General features: G+C 40.1%; 1 protein-coding gene across 1 annotated transcript in view; it reads left to right on the plus strand.

Moving 5' to 3' along the window:
* Positions 1-14,410, plus strand: part of LOC132820004 (FERM and PDZ domain-containing protein 1-like) — a 139,368-nt gene that overhangs the window by 106,936 nt on the left and 18,022 nt on the right. The window contains exon 16 of the mRNA XM_060831933.1: positions 8,824-8,948. Within this exon, the coding sequence (XP_060687916.1) occupies positions 8,824-8,948 (125 nt within the window). The remainder of the gene's footprint in view (positions 1-8,823; positions 8,949-14,410) is intronic.

Here is a 14,410-nt window from a genome sequence, read left to right on the forward strand (position 1 = left end):
CATACCCACTCCACCGAAGACATGCAGATCCTTGGACTCCTCCATCGCCAGTACATAACAACACGACGGTTGGAGGAAGAGCGCCTCATCTTCAGCCTGGGAACCCTCCAGTGTCCTACTCACAGTCATTTCCTCACTAATCATTAATGGTCAATTTCCATGGGTTTGGGAAGAGGAGAGTCTCAACATGTGGTTAAAAAGCCATATTCATTCCAGAAAATGACTGACAACATTGTTTCTGCTATTTGAGGATTTCTGTCGGGATATTTACAGACCACATTGACATTGATATTTACAGGAAACACGTATGATGATCGCCTGCAGAAGTGACGTGATTAGCTCATGCTATTACAGTAGCAAGAAATTTCACCACGGGTGATTTAAAACGCAACTTGGTCTTTATAATCTAACAAGAGTGGGGGAATTCAAAAGGTGAGAGGAGAAAGATTTAAAAGGGAATTGAGGGTCATATGTAGAATGTACTGCCAGAGGAAGTGGTAGATACAGGCACAGTTACAAAATTTAAACAACATTGGACATACACATGATTGAGGGATAGGGGCCAAACACAGGCAAGTGGCACTAGTTTAGTTTGAGAAACTTGGTCGGCATGAATGATTTGTACCAAAAGGTCTGTTTCCATGCTAAATGATTTTATGACTCTAAATTAACATGTATTTATTATTATTAAAAAGAACTGTGATTTTAGGCATAATCTATGGGGACCACAGACATGTCTGTCTGTTGCAGAGTTCCATGTGGTTATACAATTTGAAGGATACTTGTCTGCATTAAGCATAGCAAAGCAAAAATTCAATCCTTTATGTGCAGGATTTGAATGTCCATTGTTCATTTTATTCTACCCCAGATACTAGTCATCCAGCCCAGTAAGCAAACCAACCCTCAGAGAGAGATATAAAGCAAATCAATAAGATCATTATAAGGGACAAGGAATAATCCTTTAAGCTTACGATATTGATTAGTATGAATTCATACTAAGTCTTATTCACAGACTTCTACATAAAGTTAGTGAAATTACAGCTGGAAATGACAATGGCCACACCTTTGAAATAAACTTACACATATCCTGAAGAAGGGCTTATGCCCGAAACGTCGAATCTCCTGTTCCTTGGATGCTGCCTGACCTGCTGCGCTTTTCCAGCAACACATTTTCAGCTTTAAAATGTGTTACCAGTGATCACAGATTACTTGTATATTGCAGGAAACAAACTCCTGCTGTTGGCATCACCTTGCATCGCAAGCCAACCATCCAGCCAACTGAGCTAAACTGACCCCCAATTCATATCATGCAGGACTATACATTAGCACTGTCAATTATTCTTAGCTTCTCTTTTTGTGAATTGCACATGGTGAGGAGGTAGCTATTTGTAACTTTGTCACCATGTTGGCATTTAATGTGCACTATAGCTTTCTTACAAGCATTGTCATTAATGCAGTGTTTGTACAATCTATATATCCAGTTTTAGTTTTGATTGCTTCTTTTGTTCATTTTGCCTTACCACTTGCAAAGAACTCTGGGGCCGCTGAGTACTCTCAAAACTCTGCCTTTTTCAGCAGCAGATTAACTATACCGGATAAAATTGGATCTTTGGAAAAAGATGGTCTGAGCAATGCATGAGTATGTGGTTGAAAGCTCTTCTTGGGGTCAAATATGAGGTCAAAGTTGCAAACAATCTGTTTTGGTCTCAAATAGTTGCTAGAGAGAAAGAGGGAGAGAGATGAACCATAGCTAGTGAACAGAGTTTGGAAGGGCACATCAGTTTTCTCAATATTTAACTGGCGAAAATTTCTGCTCTTGAAAATCAGAGTCAAAAAGTGTGGGGCTGGAAAAACACAGTCAGGCAGTATCTGAGAAGCAGGGGAAATGACATTTTAGGCAAAAGCCCTTCATTAGGATGCTGCCTGACAGACTGTGCTTTTTCTGCTCTAGACTCTTTGACTCTGATCACCAGCATCTGCAGTCCTCACTTTCTCCCAATCTTGAAAGTCAGACAGATCATTAATTAGCAACAGTGCAGCAGTCAAGAGAGATTGTGGTTAGGTAGAGTTAAGTGTTGACAATATATCTTTTTGATAATAATGTGGTTAAGAAGCAGCATATCAATGTGAAACAGGATGACACCTAGGATAGATTCTTGGGGGCATGAAAGATACTGACATGGGCGGTGATAGCATGGATCTGTTTCTTTGGAGGACTTGACTATTATTCTTGAAAACGTATGACCAAGGCCAAATACAACAACATAGTGTTTTTCCACAAACCCATGCTCTGTGAGAATATCGAGGAACTCCCTCCCTTGGTGGGATGTGTTGTCCCAGTCGAAGTGGTGTCCTTCCTCATATAAGGATAATAGTGAGAAAGTGTCATGTCATTTTGTGGCTAGTTGATTTTCATTTATCCTGGTGGCTAGTTTTCTGCCTGTTTGTCCAATGTAGTGTTTGTTACAGTTCTTGCATGGTATTTTGTAAATGACATTAGTTTTGCTTGTTGTCTTTATAGACATCATAGTAACCCACACACCCACCAACACACTAAAACCACAGCTAATGAACTTGAAAGACCCTATACAGACAACAAAAAAACTAATGCCATTTGCAAAATACCATGCAAGCACTGTAACAAAAACTACATTGGACAAACAGGCAGAAAACTAGTCACCAGGATACACGAACATCAACTAGCCACAAAACAACATTACCCTCTCTCACTAATATCCTTCAATACAGATGAGGAAGGACACCACTTTGACAGGGACAACGCATTCATCCTAGGACAAGCCAAACAGAGACACACATGAGAATTCCTGGAAGCATGGCATTCTAACCGGAATTCTATCAACAAACACATTGACTTGGACACCATTTACCACCCCTGAGAAAAAGAAATGGAAATGATATCAACAATCCAAAGAAACCAAACATATAAATAGAAAGCAGGAAGCATCAGCAATGCTTCGTCCAGAGGCTCACTGAAGATATTACCTAGTATGGTGACAAAATGTCTGAAAATGAACCTTCCAGCTCAGTGGGCAAACCTAGATCCAGAACCCCAACCTGAGCTACAAATCTTCTCAAAACTCACTTAGAAAAGGAAGCTTAGTGAATTAGTCTGTTGCCAGAATGTCTTGTATAATTGCTCAGAAAGTGTATCATGCATAGACGGCATCATGTTGTGCTACTTTCCTGAGGAGATCTCATGAAAGATGTGTAAAGACTTATGCACTTATACCAGTGTCAGTCTTGGCATATAGCACATGTGGCCCATTCTATATGGGATCTATCACTTAAATGGGAAAAAAAGCTTCTGAGTTGTTGACATGCTGGTTGATTGGCAAGACTTTGTTTGGGGGAGGTGTTACCATGGAGAATGAACCAATTCATGAGGTCTGATAGTTAACTACCAAGCATCGGTTAAAATTTAAACCAGGCAGGTCGACTGATCAAGGAATTGCCTTGAGAAATTAACCAGAAAAAAGATGTCATCTATTTTATTGAATTGAAACAGGTGCAGTGTGTGTATACATTGCTTCGTTCTGCAAAAAAAGGACATTGTGTATTAAGATATGTAGCGTCCAGTGCATGCAAGTGGACCACATTATGTGCCTGACTACCAATCTTAAATTGTTTGTCAGTATAATTCTTTTCATATTCAGCTTTCTTAACATATTACCACTTACTGAGATAGCATTCACTGTCAAGCTCCCTAGCAGTCACTAGATTAGATTCCCTACAGTACAGAAGCAGGCCCTTTGGCCCAACAAGCCCAAAGAGTCCAGACCCATTCTCCTACATTTACCCCTGACAAATGTACCTAACAATTTAACATGGCCAATTCACCTGACCTGCACATCTATGGATTGTGGAAGGAAACCCATGCAGACACGGGGAGAATGTGCAAATTGCTTGAGGTTGGAATTGAACTCAGGTCTCTGGCATTCTGAGGCAGCAATGCTAACCATTGAGCCACCATGCCACCCTAGTCAATCATATAGTTATTGCCAAGCAGAAGGCCTTTGTTAATGACAACTGGCCACTATTGCACAGGCCATTTAGCTACAGATGCCAGGTGAATCTCCCTTTGCACATACCTTGACTCTAGCTGAACAACTTTAAAAAAGTGTGTCTTTTTCTCTGCAATTTCAAATTCTAAATGACTACCAAATGATTAATTAAAAACTTGAAGTGCGGAATATAAATAGCAAGGAAAGAATAAACCATGGATGTTAAAGAAGATTTCAATGGACGCCTCATTTCCAACTACTGCATACGGAAACAACTACCCTGAATTTCTGATACATAGCGGCTATTCCAGGCTACCCCTGTGATAATAACAAATAGCTGTGTGCATTAAACAAGTCATGGATGCATCATTTACTCCAACAAGCCAACTCTCCACTGGAAAATGACAAAGACATAGCAGGGCTCTACAATTTGACAAAATGACAAAACTCCCCCATGACCAGTGAGTTATAGATATAATGCACCAAGGTTCTTTAATCAAAGGACATATTTGTAACAGGTAAGAATTTCATCTACTGAATGTCAATCTTGCTTAGATCCATTGACATTACATTGTTGATGTGAGTACTTGCTTTTCTGGAAGCTGCAGAAATGCCTTCATTTCATGAATATCCATGTTCACTGGCATTCTTCAACTGAGAAAGCCTCGAGGTATTTAACTCTTGAAGAAGCATGAAACCTACCCAAATTCCAGATTGTAAGCTCTTAATTAGAACGGGGAAAAAATTGCCCAGAGACCACCTCCAGCATGAAGATTAAGCTGACAATCAACAAAACAAGGGGCCAGATCATTTCAATTGCAGTAGACATGTCCTTTCACCAACTTTTCACTCAAGATTTCAATTCAGCAGTAAACCTGAGCTAAACATCACATTTAGAGAGCATATTTTATACCAGGAAATAAAGCCATCTGAGTAAAATGTGTCTAGGATGTCACAGCTCAGAAATGATTTGGAGATGCTGGTGTTGGACTGGGGTGTACAAAGTTCAAAATCACACAACACCAGGTTATAGTCCAACAGGTTTAATTGGAAGCACAATAGCTTTCGGAGCACTGCTCATTCATCACGTGATGATGGAGCGTTGCTCCAAAAGCTATTGTGCTTCCAATTAAACCTGTTGGACTATAACCTGGTGTTGTGTGCTTTTTAACTTTGTACAGCTCAGGAAGGCTAACATATTTTACAACTGTAACTATTCTACATTTTCCCTTGCTATCTCTTTTAATTCTTCATCTGGGCTGCATCTCTAAAGAAAATAGTTGATACTTTTGTAGCAATGTTAATGTCAAGGTGTAAGTATAATTATAGCTATTTTGTCATCAAACACGGCACAATGAAAACAGTAAAGGCCATCAAATAACTTAGAAAATTAAATAATGTGCTCTAGTATTGTTTGAAGAATAAATGTCAAACAAGACACTGTGATAACTCCCGTAAAATCGGATTATTTTACATTCACCTGTAAAGATAGGTATCTTGCTTTACTATCAAATCCTAAAGACAGTGATGAACAATTAGGCACTGTATTAATCCCTCAGCACCACACTGAAAGTTTAGTCAAAAGGACATGAGTTGCAATTATCATACTTGACAAGGAATTAAGTACTTTTGAAATGTAGTCATTGTTGCAATATGGATAACATAGAGGCCAAATGATAAACAGCTATGCTCTACAACTAACAATATCATATAATCTGTTAACGGGAGGATAAAATATTGGCTAGATCTCCTTTAAATACTGCAACACAATGGGATCTTTTACAGTCACTTTTGAAAACGCAGACTGCCAACAAGCTGGATACCTTCAGTAAAAAAGTGATGTTAGTCTCGAGATTGGAATATGAACCTTCAGTCTTCTAATTGAAAGGCCAAGGAAGTACAACCGAGACACAGCTGACTGCCTAAGATTGGCTATTCACATGTTTGGGAGAAGACTTAAACTTTCGATCTTTTAACTCAGGTGCTATTACTGAACCAAGGCTGACACTTGCTGAAATACATACACTGTCCAACTGATTATTCTTCACATGTGAGCGGAGGCAGTGAACCATGGATTTTGCTTATACCATCTGTTTGCTGTTGTGACATACATTGAATAGTTGGTGTCAGAAAATAGGCAGAACTCCTGTTGGTTTAGAAATTCATCGTATTTGTATTTAGGAATGGTTTCCAGTGAAAAGATGGGAAGTGTAACTGCTCAGCTGTGCTGGTAGGTAGAAAATCAATCCAAGTTCCATCTATCCGGAGGTCCCTGCTGGGAGGCTTGACATTGAGTGTGACCAGGCTCACCTGTTATACCCTAAAAGATAAATGGTCCACTAACATTCACTGCCTGGAGTCACACATGATGAAGCTGCATTTTGTCAGGGTGCAGTTTAGATCGACATTGTCATGACAGGATGAGAAAAAAATGGCATAGAAATATTAACGTGCTTCTTCATTTTAAATCAATCTTTCAGCTGGACTCTTCGCTACAAATCTTCAATCATCTGAATCCATATTCATCAGATGATTCATCCTCATCAAAAATGTTTAAATAGGACATCATAAATAGCTACTTAAATATTGCGGTTTAGAACTTATTTCAGATACTACATGTTCTTTGTGGCTGAATAGTGTCTCAATGTTCCTTCAAGAGAGGATAGAGTATACAGTATGAATACTTTATAGGATGAATCAAGTGCAGGATAGATTAATCACTAAAACATATAATTTGATAAGACTTGAAAATATACGGGAACTGAAATTTATAATTGTCTCACATGCATTTCTTCTGATGCAGGCAGCATGCCAATGTTGTATTTTTGGTTAATTTAAAGGATTTAGTCAAAATTGAGTACACTGTTGAGTGGCTGCATGTCTCAGTCTGGAGTACGAAATCTTGAGAGGATGATATAATTTCAAGATTACTTGTGGTACCTGAAGTCAATCTGTGCCTCTTAAAAGGAAAGCACATTTTGATTAGAATTGGAAGACAGTTTACTCTGAGAAGGAAACAAACAATGGCACTGGATGACAGAAAGCATTCTCCAAGGTTCTGTGACATAGCAGTGGAAGCTAATGGACAGGGAAAGAGAGATCATTTGTCCATTAGGAAACAGAAGCTCCTTAAGACAGACACTTCTAACATAATGGGAACAGTTAGCTGTCACTGTCTATAGTGTTCAATAGTTTGATGCACCTGTGTTTGACTATATTATTTTATCCATTGATTTGTGCAGTTGTCCTTGAGTGCGTAAGTATGTGCATGGAACTCAAAAGAAAACTGAAAATGTTCCATAGAAAAGCTTGGTCATCTCGTTATATATAAATACTGTTAGTTCTGAGATATTTTAAAGTATGGTGGATTGTGAATTTAGAACAATTACCATCTCTGCATTGTTCTGCGACAAATAGGACATCAAAGATACACAGGGAGCTGACAAATATATAACATTGTCAGGATCAGCAGTGTAACCCTGGAGATCACATGCAATACCACCAGATGTTCAATGACCTCAGTACTAGCCAAAATCAGTGAATGTGTCTTCAACTGTTGTGTCCTCACAATAGAACCTTTAGCTCACATATATTCAATGCACCACTGTCTTAATTTAAGTGCCAATAATCTCAATCAATAGTGACTTACACTGCACATTCATAGCATTGCCCTCACCATTGCACACTTGGTGTTACAACCTCATACACATATCTTGCAGCACAGCTATTAGCAGCTTAGAACTGATTATCGCAAAAAGGCAATTTACAGTTTTTGCTTCCAAGCATCAATTATTTTTCTTGTAGATATTGAATGATATGAAAGAAGTACATCAGAGTGTCCTTCCAGTAATATTGGATCCACAATCTTTTCTTTCCCTTTAAGATGACATTGCAGCAGAAGGAGGGTTAAGGTGGAACTTCTACCTGTTACCGACCCTTTCGTGATAATGACTAACTTTCACATATTGCAGCTTACGCAGCCACACTCTAGGTGAGAACTTCATTGTTGTACAGGAAAATAGGATGATCTGTAATGAAGAACCTACTGTAGAGAAGCAAGAGGATGAAGTCCATTTAAAATCAGCATCAGCATAAAGGATTTTTAAATGAAGCTCTCAGCAGGATTTAATGACTCCTACTGGGTCTTCTCTAAGTAATCAAACAGTAGGCCTTCTGACAGTAGTCCACATCAATGCTCGTAAGAACACAGGAATCTTGCCTTTGGAGCCTGCTTCATCATTTGTACTTGATTTAGTTGCGGCCACTTTACTGTTTGCCCTCTTAAACCTTATCCTTGTATATCAAAAATCTACTTAACTCGGCTAAAACAAATTCATTGACTCAGCCTCCACTACTTTGTAAGCAAAATAATTCAACATACTAATGACCCTCTGAGAGAAAGAAGAGCGTCCTCATTTCCATCTTAAAAAGAAATCTAAAACAAAAACAGAAAATTCTGGAGAAGTTCAGCAGGTCTGGCAGCATCTGTGGAGAGAAAGCCAGCATTAAAGTTTTGAGTCCAGTGACCCTTCTTCAGTTCTTTCACTTCAAAGATGCTGTGAGACTCATTGATTTTTTCCAGCTCTTTGTGTTTCTGTTTCAAATTGCCAGCAATCACAGTCTGCCCCCTAGTTCTACTCTCTCCCATAGAGGAAATATCCTTTGATTACCCAATCTATCTAACAAATCACCTTAGGATCTCATAGAAACACAGAGTGATCCATTCAGGCTATCAGGTTTGCTCCCTGATTTTGGAGTTGTGTTCAACAGCTTCTTTCATTCTGCTCTGTCTATCGCTTAGGTTTCAAAGCAGTCACCTCTTATTCTTCCAAACCGAGAGAATACAATGTGCCCAAGCTCTCTTCTTTAGATAGTCTGACCAGCCCAGGAGAAAATCTGGTGAAAACCGAAAGAATTGTGGATGCCGTAAATCAGAAACAAAAACAGAAATTGCTGGAAAAGCTCAGCAGGTCTAGCAGCATCTGTGGATAGAAAACAGAGTTAAGGTTTCGGGTCAAGTGGCCTTTCCACAGAACATAAATTTGGTGAACATTTATTGCACTCAATCTATGATGTAATATGCATCTTGAGGTAAGGAGACCAAATCTGCACATGGTACTTTAGATGTGGTCTAACTGATATTCTAAGCAATTGAAGGATGCCTTTATTACTTCTGTACTCAAATCTTTTGTGATAAAGGTTAACATACCACTTGTAATTGCACAAATTTGTAATTTGTGACTTAGTGATGCAGACATCCAGATCCCTTTGTATATATATCTACATGCTCAGCCAGCCTGGAACATAAAATGCATTGGAATATTTACTGACCAGTAACGAGAGTGAATACAATGCTAGAGTGAAAAGAGTATGCATGTTTAGGAGCAGGATGTCTAAGTGGTAATCCATTGGGCATGAGGGGCCTGCAGTTAGGCCAAGAGGAGAGGGTAACACTGCTGTCAGGTTGTTACTGCAGAGGTCATGTATGAGGTCTGCAGTGAAGGAAACATCGGAAGTTGGAAGGATGACCTATAGAAAAGGCTGATGAGCCTACAGACAGGAATGTATAATGCATTGGATGCTCTGCCAAATGATCTGTGAGCATTGTCAACGAGGATGGAGGAGCCGAACTTGGTATGAGTTTTGGCACCGAACTTTGCACAGAGCTGGAAACCATTCCTTTTAGTCTGGAAAGAGTGACCAACTCCATGAAAATACTTGCACTCCACAGTATACAATTGAACAGCAAATCTCAGCTTCCAGTACAGTATAACCAGAAGACGTAATACCCACAAGTCAAAACAATGAAGTACTGTGGACATTTAAATTTATAACTCTAAAATCAGTTTTTAAATGAGGAATGATAGCTGTTAATTTAAAATAAGTGGCTGCATGGAGATAGAAATCCATGGAATGTCAAACCAAATGATATGAAGGGAACGACAAACAGCAATCCTTCAAAGCGGAAGAAGAAAGTCCAAACAGACTGGTCTGTGATCTCTGGTGACTACAAAAGTAATGAGGGGCTGATGACTCTCTGCTCAACAGCATGCCTTGTCCCGCAGATTATGTCCCAAATTGCGGACACATTTTGTGTTGAAGGCAGCCCCTTCAGAAGCTTCTTTAAATGACCTCACGTATGCCAATGAGTTAACGTACCTGCGAGTATTAGCCTGGTAAAGAGAATTAATGTTGTTTAAAAATTAACGTTGTTTAAAGTAACCCCTTTCCTCTGTTATGCAGATAAAGGATTCTCTCAGGTAAAAACAATGACTGCAGATGCTGGAAACCAGATTCTGGATTAGTGGTGCTGGAAGAGCACAGCAGTTCAGGCAGCATCCAAAGTGCAGCGAAATCGACGTTTCGGGCAAAAGCCCTTCATCAGGAATAAAAGCAGTGAGCCTAAGGCGTGGAAAGATAATCTCTCTACGCTCACTGCCTTTATTCCTGATGAAGGGCTTTTGCCCGAAACGTCGATTTCGCTGCACTTTGGATGCTGTGTGAACTGCTGTGCTCTTCCAGCACCACTAATCCAGAAAAAGGATTTTCTCAGTCTGAGGGGTAGAAGCTAACAAGGTAAAAGGAATAGGACGACAGAAGAGCTCTCTCATCTTAAACCCTGGAGTTCAGTCACAATTAAAAGGAATCAGAACAACAAAACCTCATCCAACTTGTGAATTAAGCATGCTGAAATTGACTGTTCAACTCTCAATGTCAATGTTGCTAGTAAACCCCACTACAATGACCACAATGTACAATTTGTGAACAATCCAGTGACTGATTTGCAAATCTGTTTTTTGAACTTTTAGCTTCTTGGACTAACCTCTTATTTCTAATCCATATGGTCTATGCTTTGATACTAATTCTCCTCATATATGGTAATTGATGAACTCATTCTTGATAGCTCAAGAAAGCTTGGTTAAAAAATTGGCACTTTTTAAAACATAAGTTTATTTAAGTATGGAAGAAATGTATTCACAAAGCATCAGTTTTAAATTAATTTCGTTGCAAACATTTGATGGGCAGGAGGTGGGGGGGGTGCGTGGGGGTAAGGCAAATAAAGAAAAAGAGGCACCCTCCTCACTAATGATCCTAATGATCTGGGGTAGCTAGTCTGCGGATCCTTTTCAGGGGGTGAGCATAACATTGAATACAGTATCAGAAGCTCACATGAATTCAAGCGCAGATTGCAGCTATCATGGCTGCAGGTACTGGTGCTAAAAGGGGTTTGTAGTGACTCATGGCAGTCCAACAATTTGGGTTTCAACAAATTATCAAGATTTAGAAGTGTCACAGTGGCAGTGAATCCATGTTATATTAGGTCAGGCAAAACGTGGAAGTCAGACACGAGGAGACTACACAGGTATGATAAGTTGACTTCTGCAGGAAATATTGGTTGGATTGATTGATAAAGTTAGTTGGAAGGGCTGCTTGTTGAGGTTTGTATTTCATCATCCAGGATGTAGTACCGTGGTACTTTCTACGATCACAGTGATCTTCACATATTATATTTTCATATTACACAGTTTCTTCAAAAATAATTGAGAAGCCATTATCCACACCTTGTGTGTTGGTAAGTTTATGGGCTATCATGATGCCAAGGGTCGAAGTAGTCTGGTTGTCATCTCCGAGATGTCTTTGATGTATGGTCGTGTGGCTAGAATCTCTGGGCAAATTGTGTCTTCATGTTTGGGCTTGTTTGAGAATCAATAGACTGTGCTTATTGGGGAAGCATTGTTCTTAAATAGGTTAAATGGGTGTTTTTCTTCTGCTGCTTGTCGTTCCAGGGTGCTACAGTGCATTGTAGCTCATTTACATATTGTCCTGATGCAGCTCCCTTTGTAGGCGTTGGGATGATTGCTCCTGTCATTGAGTACAGGAGAAGAGAAGAGAAAGAAGAAGAGAACAACAACAGACTCCCCTTCCTCGATGTCAAAGTGGAATGAACAGTCAATGGAGAACTGCAGATCAGCATCTACAGGAAATCAACACACACAGACCAGATACTCAACCAAAGGAGCAATCATCCCAACATCCACAAAGGGAGCTGCATCAGGACATTATTTAAATGAGCCACAACACCCTGCAGTACCCCAGAACTACAGGCAGCAGAAGCAAAAACATCCAAACAACCTATTCAAGAACGATGGGTACACGATAAGCACAGTCTGCTAGTTCTCAAACAACAAACCCAAACAAGAAGACACGACACAATCAAAGACTCTAGCCACACGGCCATATATCAAAGACATCTCGGAGATGACAGCCAGACCCCTTGGCATCATGATGGCCCACAAAACTACCAAAACACTGAAACAGCTATTGATGAACCTAAAGGACATGTACCAACAGCCAGAAAAATGAATGTCATATACAAAATACCCTGCAAGGACTGTAACAAACACTACATCGGATAGACAGGCAGGAAATTAGCCACCAGGATACATAAGCAGCAGCTGGCCTTACACACAGATGATGAAGGACACCACTTTGACTGCCACAACACATCCATTCTAGGACAGGTTAAACAAAGACATACATGGGAATTCCTTGAGGCCTGGCATTCAAACCAGAACTCCATCAATAAACACAATGGTTTGGACCCCACTTACTAACCTCTCAGAAAAAGAACCGGAAATGATATCACCCACCACAACAGATCAAGACACACAAATAGAAAGCGGGACAGAACACCAGCACTTCACCATGCTCGGTAACATCATCATAGGTTACCTCGCATGGTGACAAAACGTCTGAAAACAAACCTTCTAGCTCAGCGAGCAAACTTACAATCTGAAAATTTAATATGTTCAACATCATGTTTATAAATTCATGCAGGGCATGGATAGAATAAATAGACAAGGACTTTTCCCTGGGGTGGGGAAGTCCAGAACTAGAGGTTTAAAATGAGAGGGGAAAAGATATAAAAGGGACCAACCGGCAATCTTTTCACGCAGATGGTGGTATGTGTGTGGAATGAGCTGCCAGAGGAGGTCATGGAGGTTAGATTAGATTAGATTACTTACAGTATGGAAACAGGCCCTTCGGCCCAACAAGTTCACACCGACCCGCCAAAGCGCAACCCACCCATACCCCTACATTTACCCCTTACCTAACACTACGGGCAACTTAGCATGGCCAATTCACCTGACCCGCACATCTTTGGACTGTGGGAGGAAACCGGAGCACCCGGAGGAAACCCATGCAGACACGGGGAGTCAGTCTCCTGAGTCGGGAATTGAACCCGGGTCTCAGGCGCTGTGAGGCAGCAGTGCTAACAACTGTGCCACCGTGGTACAATTAGTACAATTGCAACATTTAAAAGACATCTGGGTGGGCATATGAATAAGAAGGGTTTGGAAGAATATGGGCCAGGTGCTAGCAGGTGGGACTAGATTGGGTTGGGATATCTGTTTGGTATGGACAGGTTGGACTGAAGAGTCTGTTTCCATGCTGTACATCTCTGTGACTTTATGACTGTATCATCTTGTTACTTTTTAAATTTATACTTCAATCCAGTGTGGTTTATTAAACAAAGACAGCCTTGCAAAGAGTTGTCATGCTATTCCAATTAATTTAAATAAATTCCCACGTCTACAAAGTTTCCGCCAAGAATTTAGTTAAAGCTGTGAAATAAACTCGAAAGCAATCGACCAATGCAAACAAGAACTGAAAGGAGCACAGTAATTATGAAGACGACATTGGGACAAGTTAACAAGAGAATCCAAGAATAACCCTGAAGAAAAGAAGAATAGTTTAACAGCATCCAAGTGGTTTGAAAAGAAATTTAAATAAAACATATGGCAAAGAAATGCCAGGTTACAAGGAAGTAACTGACATACAGCATATCTGGATTATCACAGCTGACTTACTGGAACCACAATTATATTAGAAGTTGTCAGATCTCAGGAGTTGAAAATGTGTTGCTGGAAAAGTGCAGCATGTCAAGCAGCATCCAAAGAGCAGGAGAATCGCGTTTCGGGCATGAGCCCTTCTTTAGGAGTGCAGCATCTGCAGTCCTCACTTTCTCCTCGAAGATCTCAGGAGTTGCCTGACGTTGGAGACAATTTGGGGCTTCCCTAGAATCAAGCTTGCTTCTATGTTGTTCCCCACTGTGCTCTTCCAGGTACGGACCCCAATCAGGAGCTGATGTGCAAGCAGCAAAAATGAAAAGGTTTAATCATTTCTGCCTGATTTCTATCCATCATTGAACTTCCAACGACAGAAAATCCAGATCCAAATCTGGTCATCCTGCAGTTGGAACTGATATAAAAAAGATAAGTTGTGGAGGGAGGATTGGGCAGTCCCAAAATTTCATAAGAAGGAATGATCTCACTCAGGAAATTTCTGACTGTTAGTTTGATGAAAAATTGAGAGGAACATACTGG

The sequence above is a fragment of the Hemiscyllium ocellatum genome, chromosome 11 (genome assembly GCF_020745735.1).
Source record: "Hemiscyllium ocellatum isolate sHemOce1 chromosome 11, sHemOce1.pat.X.cur, whole genome shotgun sequence".
NCBI lineage: Eukaryota > Metazoa > Chordata > Chondrichthyes > Orectolobiformes > Hemiscylliidae > Hemiscyllium > Hemiscyllium ocellatum.